Source organism: Copadichromis virginalis, linkage group LG18 (genome assembly GCF_057382275.1).
Source record: "Copadichromis virginalis isolate Kocher_CV1m ecotype Utaka linkage group LG18, C_Virginalis_male_GT1.1, whole genome shotgun sequence".
NCBI lineage: Eukaryota > Metazoa > Chordata > Actinopteri > Cichliformes > Cichlidae > Copadichromis > Copadichromis virginalis.
In genome coordinates, this window is record NC_140635.1 from 19600136 (window position 1) to 19627716 (window position 27581).

The 27581-nt window shown below is 42.8% G+C and overlaps 2 protein-coding genes and 1 pseudogene across 6 annotated transcripts in view; 2 read left to right on the plus strand and 1 right to left on the minus strand.

Moving 5' to 3' along the window:
- The window catches only part of kmt2cb (lysine (K)-specific methyltransferase 2Cb), a 93996-nt gene that overhangs the window by 31672 nt on the left and 34743 nt on the right, over positions 1-27581 (minus strand). For 4 of the 5 annotated variants that reach the window (XM_085439005.1, XM_085439003.1, XM_085439002.1 and 1 more), the window contains 12 exons: positions 26804-26966; positions 26505-26676; positions 24597-24711; positions 21762-21937; positions 21227-21579; positions 16579-16656; positions 15670-16385; positions 14203-14325; positions 3539-3655; positions 3281-3385; positions 1903-2007; positions 1631-1812 (listed from right to left, as the gene is read on the minus strand). In XM_085439005.1, coding sequence (XP_085295131.1) covers positions 1631-1812; positions 1903-2007; positions 3281-3385; positions 3539-3655; positions 14203-14325; positions 15670-16385; positions 16579-16656; positions 21227-21579; positions 21762-21937; positions 24597-24711; positions 26505-26676; positions 26804-26966 — 2405 coding nt within the window. The remainder of the gene's footprint in view (positions 1-1630; positions 1813-1902; positions 2008-3280; positions 3386-3538; positions 3656-14202; positions 14326-15669; positions 16386-16578; positions 16657-21226; positions 21580-21761; positions 21938-24596; positions 24712-26504; positions 26677-26803; positions 26967-27581) is intronic. The other variant, XM_085439004.1, reaches the window with a different exon arrangement.
- LOC146687688 (uncharacterized) lies at positions 5130-8790 on the plus strand. The gene is made up of 4 exons (XM_085439382.1): positions 5130-5172; positions 5344-5348; positions 7427-8645; positions 8744-8790. The coding sequence occupies exons 1-4, from the start codon at positions 5130-5132 to the stop codon at positions 8788-8790; spliced, it is 1314 nt and encodes a 437-aa protein (XP_085295508.1).
- Positions 8585-11200, plus strand: LOC146687689 (uncharacterized; annotated as a pseudogene).

Consider the following 27581-nt stretch of genomic DNA (forward strand, 5'->3'; position numbering starts at 1 on the left):
GATATCTGCCGATACCGATATGAATCCGATATAGTGTTTTTTAATCAACAAAACTGTTTTTTTTTTTAAATGTCTTGCTGCATTTTGTATAAGTTCATACTCAAGTTTAAAACAACAACTACACTAAAGCTATTCTGTTATACCTGTATGCAAAAAAAAATATTTCATAGTTCAGCAATACTGATCAATCTAATAAACTTAAACCTACACCATCCTCCCTATTCTGGTATTTTAAAGAGTACTTAGCGTAAATATTAAGCAGCCTAACTAATAGGGTTCCAACTCCCAGCAACAACAAAAATAAATAAATAAAAAATAGGGAACCACCCCTCACGTTCCACCTCATGATGCTTAATCGACGTAATCAACCTTAATTTGATGCAGTGTGAAAAAAAATGCACAGAAATCAATTATTTTTCAAGAAATATTAAATAGATTCAACATCTTTCTTCAACAAAATTGCAGACTGCACAGATGGTACCTTCCCAAAGGAAAAAGTACTAGGGCAGGGATAGCTCAGTAGGTAGAGTGGTGGCCCCATGATCGGAAGGTCGGGGGTTCGACTCCACTGAACGGCTACCCTGAGGTACCCCTGAGCAAGGTACCGTCCCTACACACTGCTCCCCGGGCGCTGCACTGGTGGCTGCCCACTGCTTCACTGGGTGAATGGGTTAAATGCAGAGGAACTATTTCCCTATGGGGACTAACACGCACACTTTACTTTACAAATAGCTTACTAGGGTATATTATACTTAATAGTTACTATATACAGTAATTGACTTCTATTCATTTTACATCAAATTAAAACTTTGGGTGTCAGATAATTATTTATTAAAAGCTCGACATTTTAAATGAGAATAAGAAAGAAAAGTATGTCTTTGTGCCCCCTCTTCCCTGTTAATGCCCTATCGGCCCCCCTGGCTAAACTTTGCTAGATCCGCCCCTGCACAGTTACCAGCCGTCAACTACGTAGAAAAAGATCCTCGAGTAGAAAGTAATATTAAATAAATTCTAACAACAGCTTATCAAGCTTAAACGTGCTGCTGTTGTTTATCCGCTGGTTTCCTCTTTCTGGTGCAAAGTGGGCCAAAAGCAAACTAGAGACACGGACTCGCAACAGAAAAGCCGATCAGCTGATCATTAAGCAGTTTCATGATTGAAGTAGCAACAAGAAGAGGCAGTCACTTGTTAAGCTTAACGCAGGAATGCTTTACAAACATTCAGAGATGGACTTACACACTTGCTTTACTTCTCTCGGGGATAACTTTGTCGGAGATGAAATGCCGGGTTGGTAGCAAAGCTCCAAATGCTATCCAGACCACCGACAGGTCCCGCATGCCACAGCCGCTCTATCACGTGATGCATACTGCTCCGACGTGCTAACGTTCTGAGGCGAGTTACGGCGTGTCGCAAGTTTTGTGAGCTGCTTTTGTGATATTTAATGGATCGGATTACATTTTTTATTTTTCTCCGATATCCGATCCAGTAATTTAGGTCAGTATCGGACCGATACCGATACGTAATATCGGATCGGTCCATCTCTAGTAATTACCACATTAAAGTTTAGTTTTAATTTAAATTACTGCCTGTCTGAAGCAAATTTTGGTGTAATGATCATAAAGCTACTCACCATTTGCACTTCCAGCTGTCCTTGGGAACATTTTGCAGTGGAGGGTCCAGGCAGTATGTGTGGTAGCTAATGTCACAGTCGTCACATAGCAGCAAGCGGCCAGGATCTGTGGCCTGACCACAGGCCTCACATACGGTACACTCCAGACAGCGCCAGCCTTTGCTTAGCACCACCTTGGTGATCTACAGGGAAATGACAAGGGGACAGTTTCATGTAGTTCAGTTTGCCAAATGCCATTTCTAATGTACAAACTCAATAGCGACATACTATACCTTAATGCCGACACAGAATGGATGGTAGCACTGGCCACACTGAGCACAGGCCAGAAGACGGCCCTCTGCACCAAGACCAAAACTCCCACACACCACGCACATGTCCTGAAAAGGAAGAAAGACACTGACTTTCCCAACTTCCCAAAGCAAGGTTTAGAAAAACCCCTAACACACTACCGCTTAAAACAAAACAAATGAAATCAAATAAAATCCGCAGCTGCTTAATTTCATTTTTTGCAGAATAGGAATTCCTGCCTATTGTCAAACTTTTTGTCAAGTCTGCTTGTCACATACAAAGGTATTTATATTTTTAAAAAAACGCTTTTGTAAGAGACTGGCATGTTGATGTGCTGGTCCTTGCAGAGCTACATGTTGTAGCTGTCTACTGTCACCAGGGGGCAGCGTCAAAATATGTGGAACAACCCATAATTTGGGCTGTTCTTGTTATTGTTTGTGCAGTTGTCATTCCTTTAGCTTAGCTACTGAAGTGCAGAACAAAGATGTGACAATATACATATGCAATAACATACTTTTCTAAAGTGAAATGAAACTCAATTTAAAAAAAGAAAGAAAACTGCCTACTGCAGCCATTTTGGGGTGGGGTGGTTCAGAAGGTAGAAAAAGTCATCTGCTAATTGGAAGGTGGGCGGGTTGATCCCTGGCTGCTCCAGTCTGCATGTCAAATATCCTTGGGTAAGATACTGGACCCCAAGTTGCTCTGCAATGTGTTCACTGGGCTATGAATGAGTGTGAATGTTAGCTAGAATGCACTTAAATGTAGAAAAAAGTGCTTGTGTGAATGGGTGAATGAGAAATGTTGTATAAAGTGCTTTGAGTGTAAAGTAGAAAAGCGCTATATAAATACCAGGCCATTTACCATTTTCTAAGCTTGTCCTTCACACTTAATCATATTTATTTTTCCACACCTCTCTCTTTTGTCAGAGGACTGCAAGCACGAATGACAGTACTGATTGCATTAAGCGTAAATAACTGCGCTGATAAGCAGTGGTCTTCTTAAAATTCTCTAAAAATTAATGTACTACAATACAAACCCTAGTTTCTGCTTACTTCAAAGTCTTGATTAATATTTTGCAGAGACTGTCAGCAATCACTCATATTTTACAGAGAAAAACAGCACACAGATATGATTTGGGGTAGAGAAAGTAAGAAATAATCAAATTTCAGTGTGATCCTGTGTTATATAATTGACTGTGTTTCCTGCAGGCAGTATCTCCACAGGAATTAATGATCTCCAGTGGGAGAAATCTTTTTAAGCACAGACTGAATTGCAACCCATGAATTTTTGCACGTTGAAGGTCTGAAATTCAAAATGAACCATGTCTGAACACTTATGTGTAAACATAGAGAAAAAACACACCTGTTTTAGTGTAAAACTATCATTGCTGGAAAATATGACCACTGTGTTATGCATTGCATTCTCCTCTTCCTCCTTGACTGGGTATGGGTTTTCTATTGTGGTGACCTGCATATAAGGAGAAAAACCCCCCACAAAATAAACAAAGTGTGACAAACAAAGATAACGCTGCTTGGAATATTTCATTAGGGTCTATAGCTGAAGGGAAAACTAACACCAATTTTAATGTAGTGCAATATCTCAAACGGAAACAGCACATACCCCAGGGTTGATGCTGGGACTCACTCCATTTTTCCCTCTGGCCCTGCCACGTCCTGCTCTACCTGACAGACCAGCCCCTCTTGGCCGCCTCCTCCCGGGAAAGCCTGAGCCTCGCCCCTGTAGATAAAGAGACCAAAAATATAAGCTCTGATAATGACTACATCACATTTTACAAACTAAAGCAGGCAGACAAAAGTGCCAAAGTTGGTTTTATGCTTGCATACGCAATTGATCAGTAGCCAGAGATTTAAAGGTTTCTTTTGTCCTCTGATATATTATTTGAATCTTTTTTTTTTTACTGCCCAGAGAGGTAATGATTTTCTTTGTTTATATGGATGCAAGCTACTACTGAAAGTACAGCCCGCACGATGAGTAATTTACCTATTGCAGTCTGTTAGTAATACTTGGCTTTAATGTGTTTTTTAAAAGAACTGTCAGCTTGTTTTAAGGGTCAAAACTACATTTCAGAAATATGTAACATTTGATCATCACGTCAGTGTTTGATATGATGGGAAAAAAAATCAACCTGGTTCTTGACATTCTGATAATTCATGGAAATGACTGTTATTTCAGAGGTACACTTCAATTTTTGCCAGACAACCAGCATGGGAGAAAGTGAAAGAGGCCTCTGAACTGCTGTTACAGCAATACAGTGTTCCACTCTGCCTTTTGCACCTTTCTGACAGCAGGTCTCTAGCTAATCACGAATGACTGACTTATGTTTAACTGAACTTCTCAGTCCCTGCCCTTAAAATCCCAGTTGGCCCTGATCCCAAACTCAGGTCTCGCCTATTCAATATTCCTCCTAATAGGCGCACTGTATGATGGTATTTAACCTGAGTTACACCCCCTACCATAGAGTACAAATTAACCCTTACCCAGTATTGCTAAGAGTAATGGCTGTCACCATGGCAACAAACTGGCTTAGACTTCTCACAGAGTCTAAATCTGAGAGGAAAAATGTACTTTAATAAATACAGCTACATGAATGGGTTTAAGTACAACACAGAGAACACATTAGTGCATTGTGGACAAAGAGGAAATGGAACACTCAATGCAAGGATCAGCCAATTATCTGAGCTAATATTCAGCTTTTCGTTCCTCCTCTCTCCCAGACTGTCTATATAGTTATTATTTTTTACCATTTTATTTTATTATCTTGATCTAAAAATGTGTTACTTTGGCTCTCATGTAACTTTGATGTATCTGTAGTGACCGCTTTGTGGTCTCAATGCCCTGCCCACAGCTCCCGTTTGGTTAAATGTAACACTTACAGCTACTGTGCAACAAGGCAGGTGCAATGCACCTGGATTCTCATGAGACCATGATCACAATCACAAAAGAATCCATCTTGACTAGCTTTAGCTTTGTGGCTATAGCTGAAGTTGTTTTCCACCAAGTCTTTACCGTTCAAACTGTTGCCCTTTCTCTCTTTGTATAATCTGTGAACCTCCGTACTGATATGATTAAAATGGCGATAAAAACTGATACAATTGTACACTTGTGCCTGTAACCCAGCCATGGTGGCAGCAACAGAATGCTTTAGGTTACAAAAATCGAGAGGTGCACAACCAGCCAAAGTGACACCAAAATGGCCGCAAGCGTCGGCGGATGTGACGTCAAGGGAGCAAGCGGTGAGCATAAAAGTGCCATTAGGCATAACATAAGAGACTTGTTTTTATTGATAGCCTGCGAGGTTTTCTTTGGTATTCTTTACAAAGATGGCAAAATGAAAGTCTAACCACCTAGCCAATAAATGCACATGTATCCTCAGTGCAATTGGTAGCTCTTATTCTGCTCTCTAGCATTGGTGAGCTCAGCATAGCAGCACCCTTTAGCTTACACCGGATTGCCAAGACAGGACCTTCACTATTAGCTGTAGCAGCTTCCTTGGGAAGAAGCTACAATACAAGGTCCTCCACAATAGTAGCTTGGTCATTGAGCCAGTGGAAATTGGTTAACAGAAACTAAACACCAACATGAGAGCGAGAGGTTTGTCTACAAGTAAGTAAGTAAGTAAGACAGCCGATGGCTCTGGAGGGTGGAAAAAAACACCTAAATAAACTGGCGAATAAATGTAAAATACGTTACTGACCCAACTGGGTAAAATCTCTACGTGGGAGCTTTTGAAACTCCTCCCTGCGGCTGGTTTTTCTTCTTTGCCAAGCACTGTGCCCTACAGTATGTTGCCCTGATGGTTTGAAGTTAGCTTTTGGATTGATGTTGATAAACAGATGGGTTCATCAAGTATTTTTTAGAGGAAAAAACCAAAAACAAACACTTGCTAGATTGCTCTGTTTAAGGTCTGAAATTAACACCAAGAACCAAATGTAGGTAGATTTTCCAAAAACGGTAAAATAATACCTCCAGTCACATAATTAAAAAAACTAAAACAAAAAGAACATGCTAAATGTGTCAAACCTTGCTATGTTATGGGGCCCAATGCCCTATAACATTTTTTTTTTTTTACACACACACACACACACACACACACACACACACACACTTTCCACACCTGTATTCTGCAAAGGTCCGCTCCTACTGCATTTCTGATTCTGACATTTATGTCTAACCCTAACCATCAAACTATAATTATCTCTGGGGCATAAGTGGAGCCCTGTTAAATACCGCATATTGCTACAAAGACTGTACTCCCATGATCTATTAATTACAACAAGAATGTCCAGTTTTCCAGTTACATTAAACATGTGTCATTAATAGCTTTAGTGGTACAATACACTGAAAATAACAAAAAATACAACCTATTTGTATTACAATAGCATAAATAAGAGGATTTAACAGTTACGCATTGTTGTTATTACTCTAAACTGTTTTAGCCACTGTCTTTATTCTGCAAATGCATATCCATTTCAAATGTTGTTTGTCTTCAGCTTTGAATCCATCTGCATTTGTTTTTTTGTTTTTTCCTCCTTCACTCAGGATTATGCCGCTGCTGGCAAACAAAAAACCTTGAGTAATGCATTACCTTCACTTTCACCTGCTTAACGGCTTTTTGCTGTGTTGCGAGTATCTACCTGAACAAGGTTCAGAACACAGAAAGCAAACTATAGAAGAAATACAGAAGCAATGTAACCAGAGAAAACAAACCAGTAGACACAGCTCCTTTTGTGACCTTAAATTCTTGCGGTGCACCTCTAGTTGGCCTTTTCTGTATTCTCATCGTAAAATGTATTTTCTGTTCTTAAATTCACTGCAGCAATTGAGCCCTTCCAAAATTAACCAGCAAAATAGCATTATAGTCTGCTAACAGTACCAGCATTTAGAAAATGTTGAGTTCTCTTTCATAGCATTCGTTTCGTGTCTCACTATGGGAACGCCTCCTGCGTGACCTCATCAGAAGCTCAAATACCATTACGCCAGCCCTTACAGGCTGGCTAGGTGACGCCCATGTCAGGAGGGGCCAGTGCCTCCCTATATAATAGGCTGACATAGCGTCAGATGTCATTCAAAAACCTCTTCTCGCTTCTCACAGAAGCCTGTAGACAACTGTGCTATTGGGTGCTAAAGCTAAACTGTCCACAGATTCGAGTGAACAACTCGGTCGCCGGGCGCTTTGTTCCCAGCTTTCAGTTGTCCACTAGCATACAAGCAGTAGCAATACTGTTCTGTGGCTAGTGCGGGTGCCAAGTAGCAATACTTTCACCCAGGGAAGTAGCAATACTTTCCGAAAGCGAAGTAGCAACACTTTGCTAATAAAGGTACCCCTAGCTTCACCATCAGGTAGCAATACCCTTCGACGCTAGCGGTTTTACACATTAGGTAGCAATACCTGTAGAAAAGTAGCAACACTTTTCACCCCACGCTAGCGAGGAATAGCAATATTCTCCGCACTCAGTGTCAGTCTCGCTAACGTGCGCAACCCTCTAGCTAACCACGGCTACGACGGCCAACGAAGTTGCAAAACCTTGTCCTTGCGGCAAGAAGATTTCTGCCTGGGATACACACCCCGTGTGTGCGGCATGCCTGGGCTTATCTCACGCTCAGGCTGCCCTGACACCTGCACACGACTGTATCCACTGCGCGGCTGTCCCACGCAAACTACTCCGCCGCAGGCTAGCTCGCCGGGCTAACCTGTCGGGCGGCGACCCTTTGCTGTGTGAGGCTGCTGCGGTGCAAGGAGAAAATGAGATGCCCGATGATTTGGCCGCAACGCCAGGGCCGAGCTGGGCAGAGGCAGACCCTCAGCCCATCGCGACCGCTTTCCCGTCGCTGGAGGCACACGGAGATCGTGTGTTTTTCCGCGATGCTGAAGTCACCTGGGGAGGAGATGCTAACGAGGAGGACGATTCCACCTCCTTGGCTAGCATCAGCTGGGCTGCAAAGCCCTCGGCTACCGGCGAGGTTGAAAAACCGACACCACCGTCTCCCCTGGATCTCGACATGCAGGACATGTGCAAGCGCGCAGCCGCTAGGCTCAACATCCCGTGGCCCGCCATACAAACAGAGGTTGTAAAGTCTCGTTTTGACGGTAAGAAATTGCCGAAGGCGAAAAAGACGGGGAAGCATGTGTTGCCTGTTTTTCCTGAGCTACTCGATGAGATAGCGGTGACGTGGAAAGCAAAACCTTACAGCGAGAAACACCCCATCAAGGGGAGCTCCCTGCTGGATTGTGAGGGGATGGAGTCTATCGGCCTCCGCCGGATGCCACAAGTGGAGCCGTTGGTGGCGAGCCATCTTCACCCGAAGACGTCTCTGTCCTCATCGGCCCCATCTCTCCCCTCCAAAACAGACCGCTTCCTGTCTAGCCTTACAGATAAGTGCTACAAGGCAGCGGCTCTGTCAGTAAGAGCCCACAACGCCTCTTCTATGCTAATGGCTTACCAAGCTGAGCTAGAAGAGGACATGACAGCTAACACAGATACCACAGTGTGGGATGAAATCTGCGTTATAACTGACCACGTCCTCCGCCTCCACAAGGTAGCCATACAGGCTACTGGGAGAGCCATGGGCCTCATGGTTCTTCAGGAGCGAGCACGCTGGCTCGGGCTCACCAACCTGACGACTAAGGAAAAAGAGGGACTCCTCGACACCCCTGTCGTCCCTCACGGTCTCTTCGGTGCGGCTGTTACATCCATGCAGAAGAGATGTGAGGAGAAAAAGAGAGATGATGAGGCTCTGAAACTCTGCCTGCCGAGGAGGGCCCAGCACGCCACCCCAGCAGCGCCGCGCCAGTCATTCGCGCAGGCAGCGTCTCGCCCGGTCCCCGCTTTCAGGATTCCCAAAGTGCCTAAGACGCAGGCAGCCCCCCAGGCTGCCGGGGCCACTAAGAATCCATGGACTCGGAAGCAGTCTCCCCAGGCCAGACCTCAAGCGGCCCCTCCTCCTCCCCCCGCTGCCGCGATCGTGAGGAGGAAGAAGCGGCCGGCCTGACAGCCTCTCCTCTAGGCGGGAGCGAACCCAGTTTCCCCCCTTCATGGGCCGCCCTGCCGCCTCCCAGCTCCGTTCCAGAGCAAGTTCAACGGGACATGTTCCACACGAGCACTTCTCTCATGCATTCTGTATTAAAAAAGCCCCGACACGCGCATCCAGGCAATTTGCCGAGGGCGCTGTCGAGTGTTGCAAAACACATGAGAAAATCAAACATGCTGAAAAACGGAGCACCGTCTGCCATAACGCAGCCCGTGGAGACTCGCGTTTCCACGGCTGTGATGATGCAGATGAGCCCGTCACCTCGCTCGCCTGTGACAGAGGTGACGGGACGCCGAAATGGCGTGTGTTTCGCGCTGCGACCACAAGGGGGCGCCAAAACGCCATATTCGGTGGAGTGGCCAGTGAGCGCTCTGTCTCTCCACATGAAGAGCTGGGCCACCTGCACTCAGTCAGCATGGGTGCTGAGGACATTGAAAAAGGGCTACAGGCTGCAATTCAGTGTCGCTCCACCACAATTCAAAGAAATTGTTTACTCTCGTGCTCCGGGCGAGTCTGCCAGTTTTCTCCTGGAGGAAATTTCCACCTTGAGAGACAAAGGTGGTCCCTCCCGAGGAAATGCACAGCGGATTTTATTCAAGGTATTTCCTTGTGCCAAAGAAAAGGGGGAGGGGGATGAGAGCCATTCTGGATCTCCGTGCCCTGAACCGGCATTTGAGGACATACAAGTTCAGGATGTTGACGCACGCCTCGCTGCTACGGTTTGTACGAGCGGGCGACTGGTTCACATCAATCGACCTGAGGGATGCTTATTTCCACATCCCCATATATCCCCCACACCGAAAGTATCTGAGATTTGCTTTCCAGGGGATGGCATACGAGTTTGTAGTCCTGCCTTTTGGTCTCTCACTGAGCCCAAGGGTGTTTGTGAAATGCACCGAGGCAGCAGTGGCCCCGCTCAGGAAAAAGGGCATTCGGGTGGCCACGTACATCGACGATTGGCTGGTGGCAGCCCCAACCCGCCAGGGAGCGACTTGTCACACAAATGCTCTCATACACCATCTGGAGAGTTTGGGTTTCCAGATAAACGTGGAAAAGAGCACATTGACGCCAACTCAATGCATTACTTTCATAGGGCTCAGCCTAGACTCCCTTCGGGTGAGGGCTTTTCTGTCCCCGGAGAGAACGGCGGCCATACAGTCATCCCTTGCACTGTTTCGCAGAGGCAGCACAGTGACCCTCAAACAGTGCCAGAGGCTGCTCGGTCTGATGGCTTCTTCTCTAGTGGCGATAACACTGGGACGCCTGCACATGAGAGGCTTTCAGCGCTGGGTGGGCTCGCGGGAACTGGACCCTCACCGAGACGGCCACCGTCGCGTGAGAGTCTCTGCAGACTGTTCACTCGCTCTCCGCGAGTGGAAGAGGCCAGGTTTCTTGTCTCAGGGCGTTGCCATGGGGGCAGTTTCAGCCAGGAAGGTGATTTCCACAGATGCCTCTCTTTCCGGCTGGGGGGCCACCCACGAGGGCAGAACAGTGAATGGGGAATGGGGCCCTCACATGCGCTCCGCCTACATAAACTGTCTGGAACTGCTGGCGGTTCACCTGTCGCTAAAACACTTTCTCCCTTGGCTGAGAGGTCATCATGTTTTAGTGAGGTCGGACAATTCCACCGTTGTGGCCTACATCAACAGACAGGTCGGTCTGGGGTCCCCCAAGTTACACACGCTGGCACACAGACTGATAGTCTGGAGCAGTGCCCACCTGCTGTCACTGAGAGCAACTCACGTGCCGGGGATCTTGAACTTTGGAGCAGATCTTCTCTCCAGGGGCAACCCGCTGTATGGGGACTGGAAGCTTCACCCGGAGGTGGTGAAGCAGATCTGGCTGCGATTCGGTCAGGCGACCGTGGACGTTTATGCATCCAGGGAGAATGCTCAGTGTCCCCTGTTTTACTCGCTGCACGATCAGAGAGCTCCACTCGGGGTGGATGCTCTAGCTCACGAGTGGCCGAGAACCCTCCTCTATGCTTTTCCCCCAGTGGCCCTCATTTCTCCAACTCTGGCCAGAGTGAGGGAGAGAAGTCACTATATGATCCTGATAGCCCCGCACTGGCCAGGGAAACACTGGCTGGCGGAGATTTTTCAGCAGCTGTGCGGCCCTCCTTGGCCGTTACCACTACGCAGAGACCTCCTGTCTCAGGCACAGGGGGAGATATTCCACCCCCACCCAGAGAGGCTAGCTCTATGGGCTTGGGCCGTGAGTGGTTTAACCTGAACACGGTGGGGCTCCCTCATAGTGTTATCGACACTATTCAGTGTTCTAGAGCATCGTCTACTCAGACGCTATATGAGCACAAGTGGCGTGTGTTTGAAAGCTGGTGCTTAGAATCACAGGCCATCTCTTTTCAGTGCTCGGTGGCTGTGATTCTGTCATTTCTTCAGGCCCTGATTGATAAGGGTAAAGCCTTCTCCACCATCAAGGTGTATTTGGCAGCAATTTCAGCCTGCCATATTGGTTTTGAGGGAAAGACTGTTGGCCAGCATCCCTTAATATGCCGTTTCATGAAGGGTGCACGCCGTAAATTGCCTACGTCTAGGCCGTTGGCTCCATCGTGGGACCTTCCCACAGTATTGGCTGCGCTCTCCTGTTGCCCATTTGAACCCCTGGAACAGGTTGAGTTGAAATTTCTGTCCTTGAAGACGGCTCTTTTAATTGCTTTAGCTTCTGCTAAACGTGTGGGAGAGATCCACGCTCTCTCAGTGCATCAGTCATGCATTCAGTTCTCCTCGGATAATACGAGGGTCTGTATGCGGCTCAACCCTGCCTTTGTCCCGAAGGTTGTCGGCGCATGTTCCCCTATAGAACTGCCGGCCTTTTGCCCACCGCCTTTCTCCTCAGAGGAGCAACAGCGGCTGCATACCTTGTGTCCAGTCCGTGCCCTGCGCATTTACATGGACCGAACCCAGAGTGTCAGACAAAGTGACCAGCTGTTCGTGTCCTGGGCTAAACCACATATGGGAAAGCCTGTGTCTAAACAGCGCCTCTCCCATTGGATAGTGGGAGCAATTGCCTTGGCCTATACTAGCGGGGGCCTTCAGCCCCCTGCTGGCTTACGTGCGCATTCCACTAGAGGTCTGGCAACCTCATGGGCTCTCTTTGGGGGAGTTTCTATTCAGGAGGTGTGTGCAGCCGCATGCTGGACCTCGCCTCATACATTTGCTAGGTTTTACAGGTTAGATGTGACAGCACCTAACCTAGCACATTCAGTCCTCAGTGCAGGTTCTTCCCGGGTGGGGGCCTCTCCCCTGTGAAGTGCTGTTGGGGACAGTTGTCTTCTTAACAGGCATGTCTGGCAATCCGGGAGTCAGTATTTCTCCCATAGTGAGACACGAAACAAATGCTATGAAAGAGAACTTAAGGTTATGTATATAACCCCGGTTCTCTGAGTAGCATGAGTGAGTGTCTCACCAGACCGCCCTCCTTGCTAAGGAAGCGAGGAAGAGGTGGGCTTGTTTTGAATGACATCTGACGCTATGTCAGCCTATTATATAGGGAGGCACTGGCCCCTCCTGACATGGGCATCACCTAGCCAGCCTGTAAGGGCTGGCGTAATGGTATTTGAGCTTCTGATGAGGTCACGCAGGAGGCGTTCCCATAGTGAGACACTCACTCATGCTACTCAGAGAACCGGGGTTATATACATAACCTTAAGTTATTTGTATTACATTTTAAGTTTTACAAAATGTTGTGTGCCACATTGTTTATCCTGTGTGTTATTAATTGACATGTTCAGCTAAGATAATATGGGTCCCTGTACTACACAGCGCTTCTCGCAGTATCAAAAAAACATCATTGGGGATACAGTGCTGAGAGCTACAGTACTGTGCAAAAGTCTTCAGCCACTCCCGTTTCTTTACATTTAACAAGGAAAATGGCCATAACAGAGTCTGCATGTTTTTTAGATGACTATGGACACTTACTGGTAAAACAGTGAGTGTCCATAGCCATCTAAAAAATGACTCTCCTGACCTCCTCCAATCATACTGACAATGATCTGAACCAAAAATTAAAAAATTTGGTTTTAATCACCCCATCAGACTTATTGTAGCTTTACAGACTACACTTACAGACTGTTACAGGACTTTCAGTTCAGTCAGTTCTTATGTAACATGGACTATCTCCACCTCTTCTCCCAGTTTCCCTTCCTTATGAATGGTTTGACAGCCATCCTTCGACTGAGATCATTTCTGATGAGACTTGAGTGAACAACATATCGATCAACTGAAGGACGAGATGCATCTCTTCAGGTACTGTGCCAGGTGTTTGCTGATTCTCCCCCCCCCTCCAATGTCTTAAGGATATGGCTTTCACATACTGTTCATGTACTGTAGAAACTTCCTTACCCTTGTCACTTTTCTTTTGTTCGCCACAAACCAGTTTCCTCAAATGTGTTTTTAAGGGCACACTGCATACAATGTGAGATATGCCAGGATTTTAGCTAAAAGCTCTTTATGAATAATTTTGTTGGTGCATAAATATGCCTGAAAAACTGTCATCTTTGACAAATACAATTTAACACTCAAGATACAATTTAAATTTATTCTTAGCTAAATTATCTGCTGTGGGCAAACAACACTGGTTCATCCCGTGAACCAGTCCCTTTTTAAAAAACCTGAATGATTCATAGGTCAGTGTTAAGTGGCTTAATAAACAAAAACATATGGAAATGGTCAGGTACAAGCACTAGACTGAAAATAAGTGAAAAAACAGCGAATGTCCAAAGAAAACTTTAAAAGAAGATCACAAAGGCTGATGAAAAATTGTTCATGATCACTTAAAAAAAAACAAAAAACAATAAAGTCTGGCAAAATATAAAGAAATGAAGAGGCTGCTTGAGATTTTTGAACTGCACATCATGAATTTCGGCTTGACACCAGAATAGCGGCATGTTAAAAAATAATTACATAAATAAATAAAAATAAAATCCTTTTTAGCACTATACCATACCCTTGATTACGCAACTCCAATCTGTAAAAGCACAAAATTATCTTGTTTGTACAGAGTAATATTTCACTTTCACCCTAAAAACGTCATTAGCTTAGTCATTGGTATGCGACTACCCCTCTCACTTTAAGATTACAGTAATTGTTGTTGTTGGCTTCAGTACACATTAGTGACATTCAGGAACACTCAGGGAGTGCGCGTCACTTTGGCAAACAGAGGGCTAACAGAGGGCAGCTGCTGCCCTGCCGTCTCTGGTGAGCCATGGTATTTACCACTCTGATGCTCCAGCCGGGACTGCCAGAGGACTGCCTGGTCTTTAGGACGTCCCAACCCTCTGGCTGGTCTGGTGACCAGGACAAGGGTGAGCTCACACTGCTATGGGGACTCCATGCACCCTAAGGTAAGGAGGGGTGGGTGAGAAAGTGAGAGAGGGAGAGAGGGAGGGAGGAGGGCGACAAAAATAAAAGAAAAAAAATGCAGCAACTTAAAAACCAAGCCAGCAAAGAAACAAAACATACAAAGAAAGATGTTAGAGAAATGTAGTGAGCTCCTACTGTAGCCATTTGGGAATCACTCAATACACACCCAAACTGTGCAGAGGTACAAGAGAGCATCTGATATGCCAGACTAGAAAGAGGATGAGTTATTAGGTTGCATTCTCTGTTAAAGCGAACCCTTTCATGCACATGAACTTAAGAAGTATCTTTGGAGAGCATCACTGTGTTAGTTGCTTTTCAAGCAGCAGAATTTGCCAGGAGTATCAAGGCACCATAAAGCAGGAAAGGAGGCCCTGTTACCTCTTGCCATGACAACCGAGTATGTTTGGCATGTTGACAAAACAGGGGCACTGCGTCAGTAACTCGGTAGACGAGTGTATCAGATAAAAACATGCTAAATAGAAAAGCAGCATTCAAGTTTTTTGGGAAGAGATTTCTCCTGGCCTTGTGTAACAAATTAGTTGGATTCATATGTTGATTTTAGAAATGGGATATATGTAGAAAGAAACGGTGCCAACTGAGTTAGTCTGTCCTCACTGGCATCATTCACAGTGTATTACAGTCATGAGTGTAATTTATTTTGCTGACAGTCAGCTTTCAGTTTACATTATAAACTCTAAACACTAATATTATAAGATTAAATTTTTTTTTATATAGCCACAAGTCACTCACTGTCACTGATGGTGTAATAATGATATAAATAGGATGTGATAATGGCAATGATCACTGCAATATGTGATTTGATGAATGCTCATCCTCAACAGGACTGATGTTTGTAACATGGACATTGGATGAACAGGGAGACTGATTGCTATGCCAAAGGTGGAAGATAGCGAGGGCCATCAGGAAAATGTGATTTAGCGCTAAAATTGCATCTCCTACAGAAAATAAAACACACTCAACTCAGATTTACATAAACACTGTGACTAATCTTGTGGTGCACATTCATGTAAAGAGAGTGCAAAGAGTGGATAGAGCACCATTCACTGTGTTGTCCTAAAATTTCATTGAAAAACATATACTCAACCCCACAAGTTTCTTCAACTCTTTCAACCCAACATAATCTAATTTCATAAACCCACAGGACACCAACCCACATAGATTTAGGAGTGCACAAGATACAAGCACCAGTTGTTCACCTACACTGATCTGGTTTATTAGTGGGACAGGGAACATCACAGAATCAGACAGACGGGGACAGAAAAATCAACAGTCGCTGTGACATGATGTTCAGGTTCCTACCTGTTTCACTCGTGGTCTCCCAGGAGAAAACTTCCTCTTGGTGATGGCTGGCTTTCCCATCCCAATTTTGGGGGTGAATGCTATGAGAGTGGTGGTGGGCATTACACTGCTGTGGTCACTCATTGATGTTAGAATCTGGGTCTGAGTTAGTTCTCTGGGAGATGTCCCTCGAGCCAGAGGGGAGGAGTTGGAAGGTGAAGAAACCATTTCAGCTAGCCTTTCCACAGTTGTTTTAAGGGGTTTCTCCTCTAAAGACAAACTGGGAAATGGCATACTTGGCTTTTCCGGTGTAGTGTCCATCTCTTCTGATGTAGAAGTGGAGGGCTTAACAGTCTCTGCCAGGTTTCTGTGAAAAATACCCTCTCTCCTATCACTGTTGAGTTCTTTTGGATTAGTTTCCAGGAAAGAACCCCTGACTACATCCATATTTGAAGGCTGGGGTAGTGCGACTACCATCGGTTGGTCCGTGAAGGGTACTGATGCAGTACCTGGTTCTTTGGTGGTTGAGATGATGGCCTTAAAATCCTTTGTGCTGGGGTTGACCATGCCCTTTTCAGGGCAGGCCTCAGTATTTGCTGGTTTGATTTGTATTGTGGTGTCCTGTGTCTGTAGTCCCTCCGTAGAGTGTTGCGCTGGAATAGACTCCTGGCTCAGAGTCACTGAAGACGCATGACTCTCTGTAGATGCAAGCTGGGCTCTTACTGCTGGTTTTGTTTCTGAAGAAGGAATTAGGTTATTAATGACAAAGATTTAGATTTGGTAGAAAATGTACATCTTAAAAAAAATTGACACATTATTTTATCTTTGATAATAAACCATAAGCATTGTAGTTAACCAAAACTTTATAAAAACTATTAGATACAAATCAATATGAGTAAAGTGGTAAATAAATAAGTGGCCTGTACAAACCTGATTTAATTTCTGCTGGAATTTTGACAGAAGGTTCAGTAACCTGCCTCTCTACTATGTCTGCTCCCACAGAGATGTCTAAAAGACAGATTCAATATTAACAAGATTAGGTATAAAATATACATCACTTCATTAAAAGCAAGAATAAGACTCTAACTTTGTTCACAATATCTTCAAAGTGGTTAAAGAATAAAGAAAGCAGCCCATAAGCACAGATGGATTTGGAAACCCAGCAAGAAGACAGTTCTCTAAAAATTATGTTTCCATTAATTCTAAAAACACTCATCTCAAATCAGCTGGTAAAAACAAGCAGAACTAAACAATGATGTAGTTTCCTGAGACAATGACACCAATATCACTTTCTTTCACTCGTGAAAGCACAGTGAGAAGTGTGTGAGAAGAGTTGATTTTGGGTAACAAGTGGTCGCAGTGCAAAAAACCACATGAGGTAAGCTTGTATCACAGACTTCATTTTGGTATTAATATAGTCTCTCCTGTTTTCTCTCATCACTTTGGTTTTGTAATGTGTACCCCCCTTTCTATTTGGTTTTATAGCAGAGACAGCAATGCGTTTGACTAGTCTGGTATGAATAGAACTAGTCATTGCTGGCTATCAGGAATCCAAACATCGAGCCAGTATTCTGCCAGACACCCTCTGACAGTACAGATAGCCTAGTCTTAAGGAGGCGCCCACCATTTCAATCCACAAGTTCCCATGTCATACTGATCCTGACACACACATGCACCTGCTACGCATCTCTGCCAGGGAAGGGAGTAACCATGACAACCAACATCCCAGGGTCTGTGTGCTCTGGGCTCATGACTGTGCAGCTTGCAGGTGCTCATCCGGTGCTGATGCCAGAGAGTCAATTAGAGAGATGGGCCTCCAACCATCTCCAGCCATCAGCTATTGACCAAGCTGAACACGCATTCACATTCATATTAACACCTTACTTCCTATATCTCCTACAGTGAATAAGGTGACGGTTTAGATAAACATGCAGCTCTGATTAATGCAGTGAAGGCCTAAAGTCAGGCCTCGCCTGCATTCACAGAATGGATCTAACAGCATCTGTCAGTTAAGTCACTGTAAGCCTGTTGTTAAACCCTGAGGGGTGGTGAATCCTGGCAGGTGATGAACAGCTCCAGTTAATGACTTTAATTGCATTACACGAGTGGGCAGCTGGCAGCATAGTCATCATCACATGTTTTTTAAAAAAAGGAAAAAGTGGGGAAAAAAAGAGCATAAATTAAGTACAGATTAGTTCTTTTTTTAAAGTGTCCTATTAATACCTAGTGAAAAATTATAACTGTTCAGTTCAGAGCCTTTAACCCCAAACACTATATTTTAAGTAAAAGGGGTATGACATGTTAAGAGAAGGGTAGGAATAATACTGTTTTGTGTTTACTGTTAACTTTAAAAAGTTAACAATTAAAAATGTATGCACAATATAACAAGTTCACTCCACATGTCTTTAAAAACCACAACCAGTAACTCACTGCCTCACCAGGTAAATCCAGTAATGAATAGGGATGGGTATCGAAAACCGGTTCTTGTTGAGAACCGGTTCCCACTGTTTCAATTCCTTGGAATCGTTTGCCACTTTTAAAAACGATTCCCTTATCGATTCCAGTCGCCCCGAATGACGTCATCACGTTGAGTAGCGTCTTTTACCCAGTAGGAAACACGGCGCCTGAGCGGCGCAAACGCTCAAAAGTTTGGTTACACTTTATGAGAAAGGATGACAACAGGGCAACGTGCAATACTTGCAAAGTAGAGATTTCATCAAAGGGAGGAAACACTACGAATATGCAAAAGCATTTGCTCAAAAAACACGCGATTGCTTTCAACGAATGTCGTGTTTTTGATCCGCTCCGGACTAGCGAAGCTCAACCCAGCAGCAGCGGTAGCGTTTCCACGTCCTCTCCCGTTAATACTGCAGGTAACTAATCAATTAGCATTGCATATTATGTTAGCGCGATTTACCTTATTACAAAACCTGCTATTACTGTGCGTTGCATTTAGATAACCATGATGAGAGAGACAGAGTCTGGCTGGCTCAGATGCTGGCAGTTCTCGCTGCAGTCTACCGGTAGCGTCTCCTTTCAGGCCAGGATAGACGAATGTCACCCAGCAGTGTCTAAGTTTGTGGTCAAAGGCTTGCACCCATTTGCCACAGCAGATGCCCCCGATTTCACTTTGGTAAGTGAATGTGTTTAATTGTAGGCAGGACATTACTGGATATTCTTGTGTAATTGCTACAGAATAATTTATGTTAAACTTTGTTATTGCTACAGGAGAATATTAATTTTATTATTTTACATATACATTTTTTTTCCTGGGGACCCTGTGACACCCCATTGAAGAGCCGTAGGCTGTGGATCTCTTAAGATCTCACTGTTGGGTTTGTAAGGCCATGTTACTCCTAAATTTCTATCTTGTTCAAAGAGAAGATATAAAACAAAGTTCTAAGCTAATCGACTTTAGTGTTCTCCTTTTTAAAAAAAAAAGAATCGATAAGAGAATCGATAAGAGAATCGATAAGGAATCGAATCGTTAAACAGAATCGAAAATGGAATCGGAATCGTTAAAATCTTATCAATACCCATCCCTAGTAATGAAACAGTGAATAGCTACAGGAAAAGTAAAATGAGAGAACATTTATATGGTGAGCAGTGCGGCCAAGCTGTGTGAGTAATAATGAATGAATGAGCCAATATAGCTCAAAGGCAGGTTAGCAGTCAGGGGATCAGCGATATCACCATCATGCTACTGCAATCCATTCTCTCATCAGTGGAGTCTGCTGCTTAGACAAGAGTGGGCAGCAGAGCTGCCACTGGCAACCCCAGCTAACCATATATTTCACTGATATTGCACTCCAGTGCTGGCAAATCTCACAGGCACCAGAATTGAGATGCAGCTCTGAGCTTCATGCAAGCATTCCAACACTGTGCAACTTAAAGTGGCAATAAAGCTTGCACCATAATGCAATACAAACAATGGAACTACCAGGAAGAACAGTCAGATGCAGTTCAATTTTATTATTACATGAATGATGCTTCAGCTTCGGGATATCCGTAGAAAACTGGTGTGCACATCAAATCTTGAGTAGAAGTTTGAATTCAAGTTCAGTACTAAAACTCTTTGATGGTTATGCCTTGAAAACATCCATTCCACTTATCTAATCCTTGGTTGTGTAGGGGCTGGAACCAGTCCCAGTTGCCACAGGAAAGAGACAGAGTACACCCTGGACACATCACCAGTCATAGGGAGACAACCATTCACACACACATTCACACATATGGGGAATTTAGGATCACCATATAACTTAACCCCAATAACTGCATCTTCTGGACTGTGGGAGGAAGCCAGAGTAACCGTAGAGAACCCACGCAGACACGGAGAGAAAATCCAGACTCCAAAGACGGTGGACTTGAAACCAGGACCTGCTTGTTGTGAGGTAACAGTGCTAACCATGGCGCCAATGTGTTGACTTGAAAACAATATGTAATCAGTTGAAAATTTTCTTCTTACAGAGTTACAGTTACAACACAGAAAGTTCTTACGGAGGTACAGCTACAACACAAATGGTAAATGGAACGGTTCATATATAATGCTTTTCTACTCTGAGCACTCAAAGCGCTTTGCACAACTTGCCTCATTCACCCTTTCACACCCATACACACAAGCACTTCTTTCTATGTTCTAAGTGGTTTCTATGTAACATTCATATTTGGAACTTAAATCAACGGCCATATTTTGAATCCAGCATGGCTGAGACAGCTTGCTGTGCATCATTACATCATAACCTGCTTCTGAAAACCACAAGGTAAATGGGCTACGTTTTTTCCCCCCAGTGAAGAATCACTAGCAAATTTTGCCAAGTTGATAAGTTAGGCTGTTACCTGCAAAGTTTATTTAAAGCTCAAGCAAAATCTGTCAACTTGGTGCCCGTCTCAAGTAGAAATGTTTTATGTTAAATTTTGATGCATGCTAGCAATATTTGGAAAAAAATAGGTGCTCCTTGAAGTAAAGCAGATGATCAGTTCTTCATTAATAGTGACAGACCTTACATATAATCTTCCCCAGAGACAGTATGGGGAAACAAAGTACTTTACATTTTCAAAACACAGAATTACAAAGGCTATAGAGTTGCTTTAATCTGTTGCTGGTAGGACACCATCTGTTTATTTGGGAGTCCTCATAAAGGCCTCCAAATAAAAGAGGGAGTGCTTCTCTTTAGTGTTTGCCCAAACAACTCTTCAGTACTTTAATCTGCAACAACTGTGACTTTCAAAACTTTATCAGTACTGATTTTACAGCACAAATTGATGTTTCATAGCCGAGACTTTCAACTGCTTCTGCGTGGATAGAGGCTGAGTCAATGAATCCTTAACTACAAAGACAAAAATGGTCTTTCATACTTAATCATATAACCTCAGTGTTTGCTATTTCATATAATCAAAAGAATAACTTTCCTTGTCCTTGCAATAACAAGATATGATTAACAAGGTGAGAAACAGCTTAGATTCTTATGAGGGATAAATTTGAGCACAGATGAAAATAAAAGATTTCAAGATATCAAAAGACAAGGTGAAAGGATCTTAGTGTAATCTGTGTATAATCTAATCTGGAACAAAGACCTACCAGGCTTCGTGTCTGATGTGGCCAGCTTCTCCTCCTGGACAGTAGCCTGTAGATGCTCTGGATCTGAGTGCAATGGAACAGCAAGTAATTCCGGTTTTGGGTCTTTGTGCATTTCAGGAGGCAGCTGATTGCCAAGTTCTAGGTCTGTGTGCTTTTGAGCCAGCTGTACGCCAGTCTCAGAGTTTGTGTGCATGGAGGCTGGCTGAGGGCTGAGCTCTGGGCCGGTGTCCATATCCTCTGGATGTAGCGCCTGCTCTGCAGCAGGAGACCTGCAGTTGGAACAAACATAGTCCTCTCTGGGGTGGATTTCTGCTTGGCCTGAGTTCTGACGCTCACACTCCAGGTGTAGCCATCTGAAAGGAGTGCAAAGGAATTTAAGAGAGTGTCTAATGGGGCAATCCTAAAATTTGAACTATCAGTATGCTATCCAAGTGTTTCACCATGTTACCATTAAACAGCAGTGTACACCATAGTAAATAAGGATTAAAAAGGAGCACTGCATGTGTGGTATTACAGTTAAACACAAGTCCCTTACCTTTTACAAGTGTGGCAGAATACTACGTCTTTATGGTGCTCAGGGTCCAAAATGCAGGCACACATAGGACAACACAGAGCAGGGTCCTGATTTTGGACACAGTTCTCACACAGCAGGCTGGTGTGGTGCCACTGGCCGCTGGTTCGCGTTCCACATTGGAGGCAAACTCTGCAGTTCTGAGGAGAAAATGAACATGAATAAATAAGTGTAGTATGAATTCAGTGCTTCTGCTACACTGATTAGACATTTCAACCATGGAGTGGGAACCAAGCATGAAACAAACAAACAAATTTCCCACGTGTGGGACTAATAAAGGTTATCTTATCTTATCTTATGAAATCTGTACATACCCAGAGTTCAGTGTAAACATATAAAAATCTCAGTGTGAGTATATAAAGATTTGTACAATGTAAAATCTAAAGATAGACCAGGGGACTGTGAAAAAACATAAACAAAAATAGTGTTTGATGAAAATGATAAACTGGGCAATTTTCTGACGAGGAAAATACTTTGGACAACTTTTCAAAAGGCACTTTTATTAATAATCCACATTTGAATTATTTCATCAGTAAGCATTTATATTTTTTTATTATTATTTTTGATTAAGAGCACAAAACTTTAAAATCTTGGCACCAAAATATTCAGGTTACAGCCGCAAAACTGCAGGATACTGCCAAGTAGTGCTACAAATGGCCAAGAGCTGGAATCCAAGTTGGATTACAATAATCAAAACATGGAGGACATCTGAGCAGCGTTTCTGGCTGATTCTTTTTAAACAGACAATTATCAGATGTAATCAACCTTTTATATTTTCCAGCTTTCTTTTCCCCCTGCACACACATACACACACCCTTTCCTGCAGAGAAGACATTTTTGGCAACACAGTTTTGGTAAATGGTTTAATTTACTCAAGCATAGACATTTCTATTTATCATATGGCCCAAAATAACAGGAAAATGTGTATATTTCTTTAAACAGGATAACGCAAGCATTGCCTTTACTGTTCGCCAATCAACCAAGCTTGCACGCTGAGTAACCCCTGTAGCGCTTAGTTTGAATGAGGGGGAGAAATTACTTGAAACTTATGATTAAAGCTGCAGTCCTCGTCAAGAGTCAGTGGAATGGCTTGTTGAGCACAGCTTTGTGAGTGACAGAAACACAGTTTAACTTGAGCAAATAAATAGCAGCCAGTGTTTTTAAGGGAGTTTCCACACCAACAATATGAACCAGTAAGCAGAGTTGTCTTGGGATTAAAAAAAAGCTCACTTGGTTTCGATTCCCCTAGTACGTCACTTGAGTGTCACTGTTCATTTAAAACAGGAAATGAAGAAGGACTATTATTAATATTATTGTATTCCTAGATAATCATTACACCACTACTGACTTTATCCACTGACATGCAACACACCAGCACATTGAATTTTTGCTGACATATTAACATTCAAATTTTTACTCTCTGAAAGAACCCCTCTGCTGGGGCTACATTTGCTTATTGAATAATTTAAAAAAAAAAAAAAAAAGATATATATATCTATCTATATCTCTATCTTTATATCTCTCTCTCTCTCTCTCTCTCTCTCTCTCTCTCTCTCTATATATATATATATATATATATATATCTCTCTCTCTCTCTCTCTCTCTCTCTCTATATATATATATATATATATATATATATATATATATATATATATATATATATATATATATATATATATATATATATATGTGTGTGTGTTAGCTTTACTTTGATAGCAAGATTGTTAACACAGAGTTTGTAATTGCAGAGAAGTACTCTATTAATTTTGAGGATGTCATTTTCGAGCAGGAACCTCAGAAATGTCCCTTTGGGTTTAAGAGGTTGGGGTATTAATGTAGTTTGAGTTGCTGTGGGATGGGGGTGGGGGTATAGTAGAATTTTTTGTATTCTGTCTATTTTCTGAAACAACAACAACAACAAAAAGATTGAAAATGAGATTTTATATTGTGAGCACTTCTTTTCCACAAGACATAGTCATTAAAACTTGCCTTTAACAAGACTGTATGCACTTACTTTAAATTAGCGGCTTACTCGGCTAACTAGCCTCTGAGCTCGGGTAAACCTTTTTCCTATGGTACGCAGTCAACAATTCTAGTGTTCATACTTAAAGCCACATCACAGGAACTTCACAGAACACCGAAACTGGAACAATGACTCATTTTTCATTGATTTCTACTTGAGTGAGACGACAATGCTCAGAACAAAACTACCACATGAGCGGGGACATAGGATGTAGGCAAGTGTTCCGGAGAAGCAAGTGCCAAGGCTGTGTGTGTGTGTGTGGGGGGGTGAAATGCCCCTGTGCTGAGTCAAATAGAGAACCAAGAGAAAAGACCTTGCATCACCCGCTGTCTCTACTGATGTGCCCTACTCAAACTGGTGCTGCAAAAAAACATATTAGGCGGTGTGCTAACCAGCCAGCTGAGTGGCAAGCAAACCATTTGTGCATGAGCATTCACACAAACATAGTGTTATCTTCCAGCGCTGAGGCTGAACTGAAGTCTTTAAATGATCAGCTGGTCTGAGTCATTCGTAACCACAGAAAGCACAAATTGAAACCATCAAAAAGCTACATTCTCGTGGGTGTCATATGCAAGGTCCAACTAACTTAATTTCTTTTCCATTTAATTGTATTGTTCAATTTTGTGATTGCACCAGATGAATCAATGCAGTTATTTGAAACACTTTAATCTAGTGCAAATACTTTTACTTACAAGCCTGTTTTTTTTTTCTCTTTGTTTTCGGTTTAATTTTTTTTTTTTTTTAAATTTCAACATTACCCATTAGTTGTTTCCTACCTGACATCTCCATCCGTTGGTGGGAAGAGAGTCTATAACAGGTTGCAGACAGAAGGTATGGTACCCTTTGTCACACATGTCACACACCAGCATTTTAGTGTCCTCTCCTGGATTCCTACAAAGAGACAGTAAAAAGGTTTTAGGGTTGAGATTTATTTATTTATTTATTTTTGTCTAATACAATGAGACAATGTCATTTATAATGATATAGCTCTATGCTTCCTTCTGTAATCCATTTCTTCTGCTAAGACCTGCAAGACCCGACCTCAACTGTCCTACTGCATCTACAGTTGAATTCTCTGAAAAGCTTACAAGTTCTTTGCTCCTATCCAAGTATAAATCAAATGCAGTAACTTTTCAAGTCCGGGTCACTTTCCAATTTCCATAAATTGTAAGGATATTACATTGACGTTGAAATTATGTTTAAAAAACAAAAAAACAAAGCCATTCATAGAGAATTGCACTGACCCATCAGACTGTAGCAGGCTAATAAGATCAAAACAGAAAGTGATTCAAAATCCCATTGCCACCAGTCATGGTTGATCAGAAACAGATTATTTCCGGTCACTGGCCAAATGATCAGTGGATCTCTGAACATTACAAGTGCTAAACTGTTTACATGGTAATATTCAGTTATTGTGAAATCTGAGTTAGAATGACAAGAAAAAGAAGAAGGAAAAGAAGTAATCATATCTTCCTAACAAAAAACCTTAACACTGTCAGTATTTAGACAGCTAATGTTAACGTAATCCAGCAGGTGGCACCGTCTAAGGATATTAACTTAATCAAAGGTTTAACAACATTGGAAATATTTTTAGGAGTAAGAGTCCTCTGCATGATATCAGTGGTAGACAGATTTCCCTAATATTTTTTATGTGTAGTTATTTATTTATTCATTTATATTGTACCCACCTTTGCTTTAATCAGCCTAGTGCTGTGTTTGCGGGTTTCTGAGTGAGTATCGGCAACACTGAATTTGCAGAGAGCCATCTGGTCAAAAAATATGCAATATAGCTCTTCATGGGCCATTACAAATGTTGATACAAATAGAAAATGGCTAATATTAGCCGATTATAGCCAAAATTAGAACTGATGTGTGAATGAAAGGAAGATTTCCATGTTAGATTGCTATACAAATAATTATGAAACTTCACGCAAGCCCCTTGTTCAGGAGGATGAAGGTAAGAAAAAAAATAGAAAGAAAAAAATAGCTAACAGGAAAGACCGCTTCATACCCAATTTATTAATAGCTTTAAATAAAACAAAGTCATCTCTATCACCACTTTTGTTCACACTAGCAAATGAAGTGACATTTGATTACTAGTTTTGCTAGTTGTACTGTTATACCCAGTGCTGAGTTTAAGCTATAGCTATATGCTGATGATGTCATTTTTTTCATTACTTAATGTTAGTAAAGAAATGCTAGTATGCTGAAACATTTGTCAAGCTGATTTACAGTAGCCTTAAGCATGTAGCTGTGCAAAGGTGTGAGAAGTTGCTGCGCTGTCCATAATGCCAATGAATTGGCTGAAGTAAAAAGATCTTTAAACTAATCAATTACACTATCTAAAACTGCATCGCAAAGCTCAAGATATTTTGAAAAATATAAATATGCAGCTACAGGATGGTAATGCAATATTTAATACTCAATAGACAGTGGTTACCCCAGGCAAACAGGCCTGGTTGCAAACAGAGCTCTTGTGCTGTTTAAATAAGGTCAGAGGTTATAAGACTGAGCTTCAGGGTACAACGTCCAGTCAGCTCCTCACAAACCACAGAGGTAAACAAACAAGCAGTAAGCATGAAGCCTGGTAGCTTTACAGAAATTAAGAAAGGAAAAAAGTAAACAAAAAGGAAAAAAACAAAGTAGGGAAAACCGTTATTTAGAGGAGAGGGGAAGTGACTCACTTGCACGTCTGGCAGATTTTGCACTCAGGGCACTGCCAACCTGCCCTCCTTAGAGGGGTCACAGCCATGTCCAGGCATATCCCATGGTAATGCAGACCACAACTGGTGCAAAAGAGCTGGTCCAGTAGATCCCCTGGGCTATCACATAGTACGCAATTTATATCATCTACAACTGTGGACAGTTGAATGAAAAGAGAAGGCAAGAAAAGTTTATACAATGCAATTTAGTCTTAGTTTTGTTAAATATACATTATGTTATTTTCCTATGGAGTTGACACATCAAATTTTTCTGAACTTACATTTGTGAGTGGCCAATTCAATGTGTTCTGGGCATAAGAGTGAGAGACTTCTGATATCCTGAAAAGTCCCAGCTGCCCCCGCACAGGGGTAATGATAGAGTTGAGCACATCCTTCAGCACAGCACTTAATGGATGCTCCAAGGCGCTTACAGTATGCACAGTGCTGCGGAGAAAAAGAGCGATCTTAAAATATGTCTAAAATCTCCCTTTTCTCCAACTAAAACACATTTCTTAAACACTAACAAACGTAATGTTTAAATGGTCTATAAATGCCTGATTTCACGTTAAAAAAAATCACATCACATCACAGAAAGGTGTTCGCTCCTATGTTTTTTTTGTTTTGTACTTTAACCTGCCACATCAAAGAATACCTGTCAAATCAGCCAAGATCTGATGTGTAGCACTTCTTCTTTCTGGACTATTTTATCTTAGTATATTTTTGGGAAACGGTTTATTTGGATTAAGACACCTGTTCAAAGTGCCATTTCAGCTACCTGATGATCAGGCTAGAAAACCTCACCCCAATTCCATTTCTCTGAGTTCCATGAGTGTGTACTAGTAACCACTTGGAGATCAAGTGGCAGCACTACTAATGGGTAGCACACACGATGGGCAGCGAAAAAAGAATCAGAGCTCTTTAAGTAGTACCACTTCTGCCGCTAGGAGCCAAGCTGCCATGAGAGCTCAGCCCTGTTGAGTGGTGTGACCTTTTCCATTTCACAGCTGAGAGATCCATGCTGCCAGGCCGACCTTTACCAGCCAGTCTGATCCATCAGCT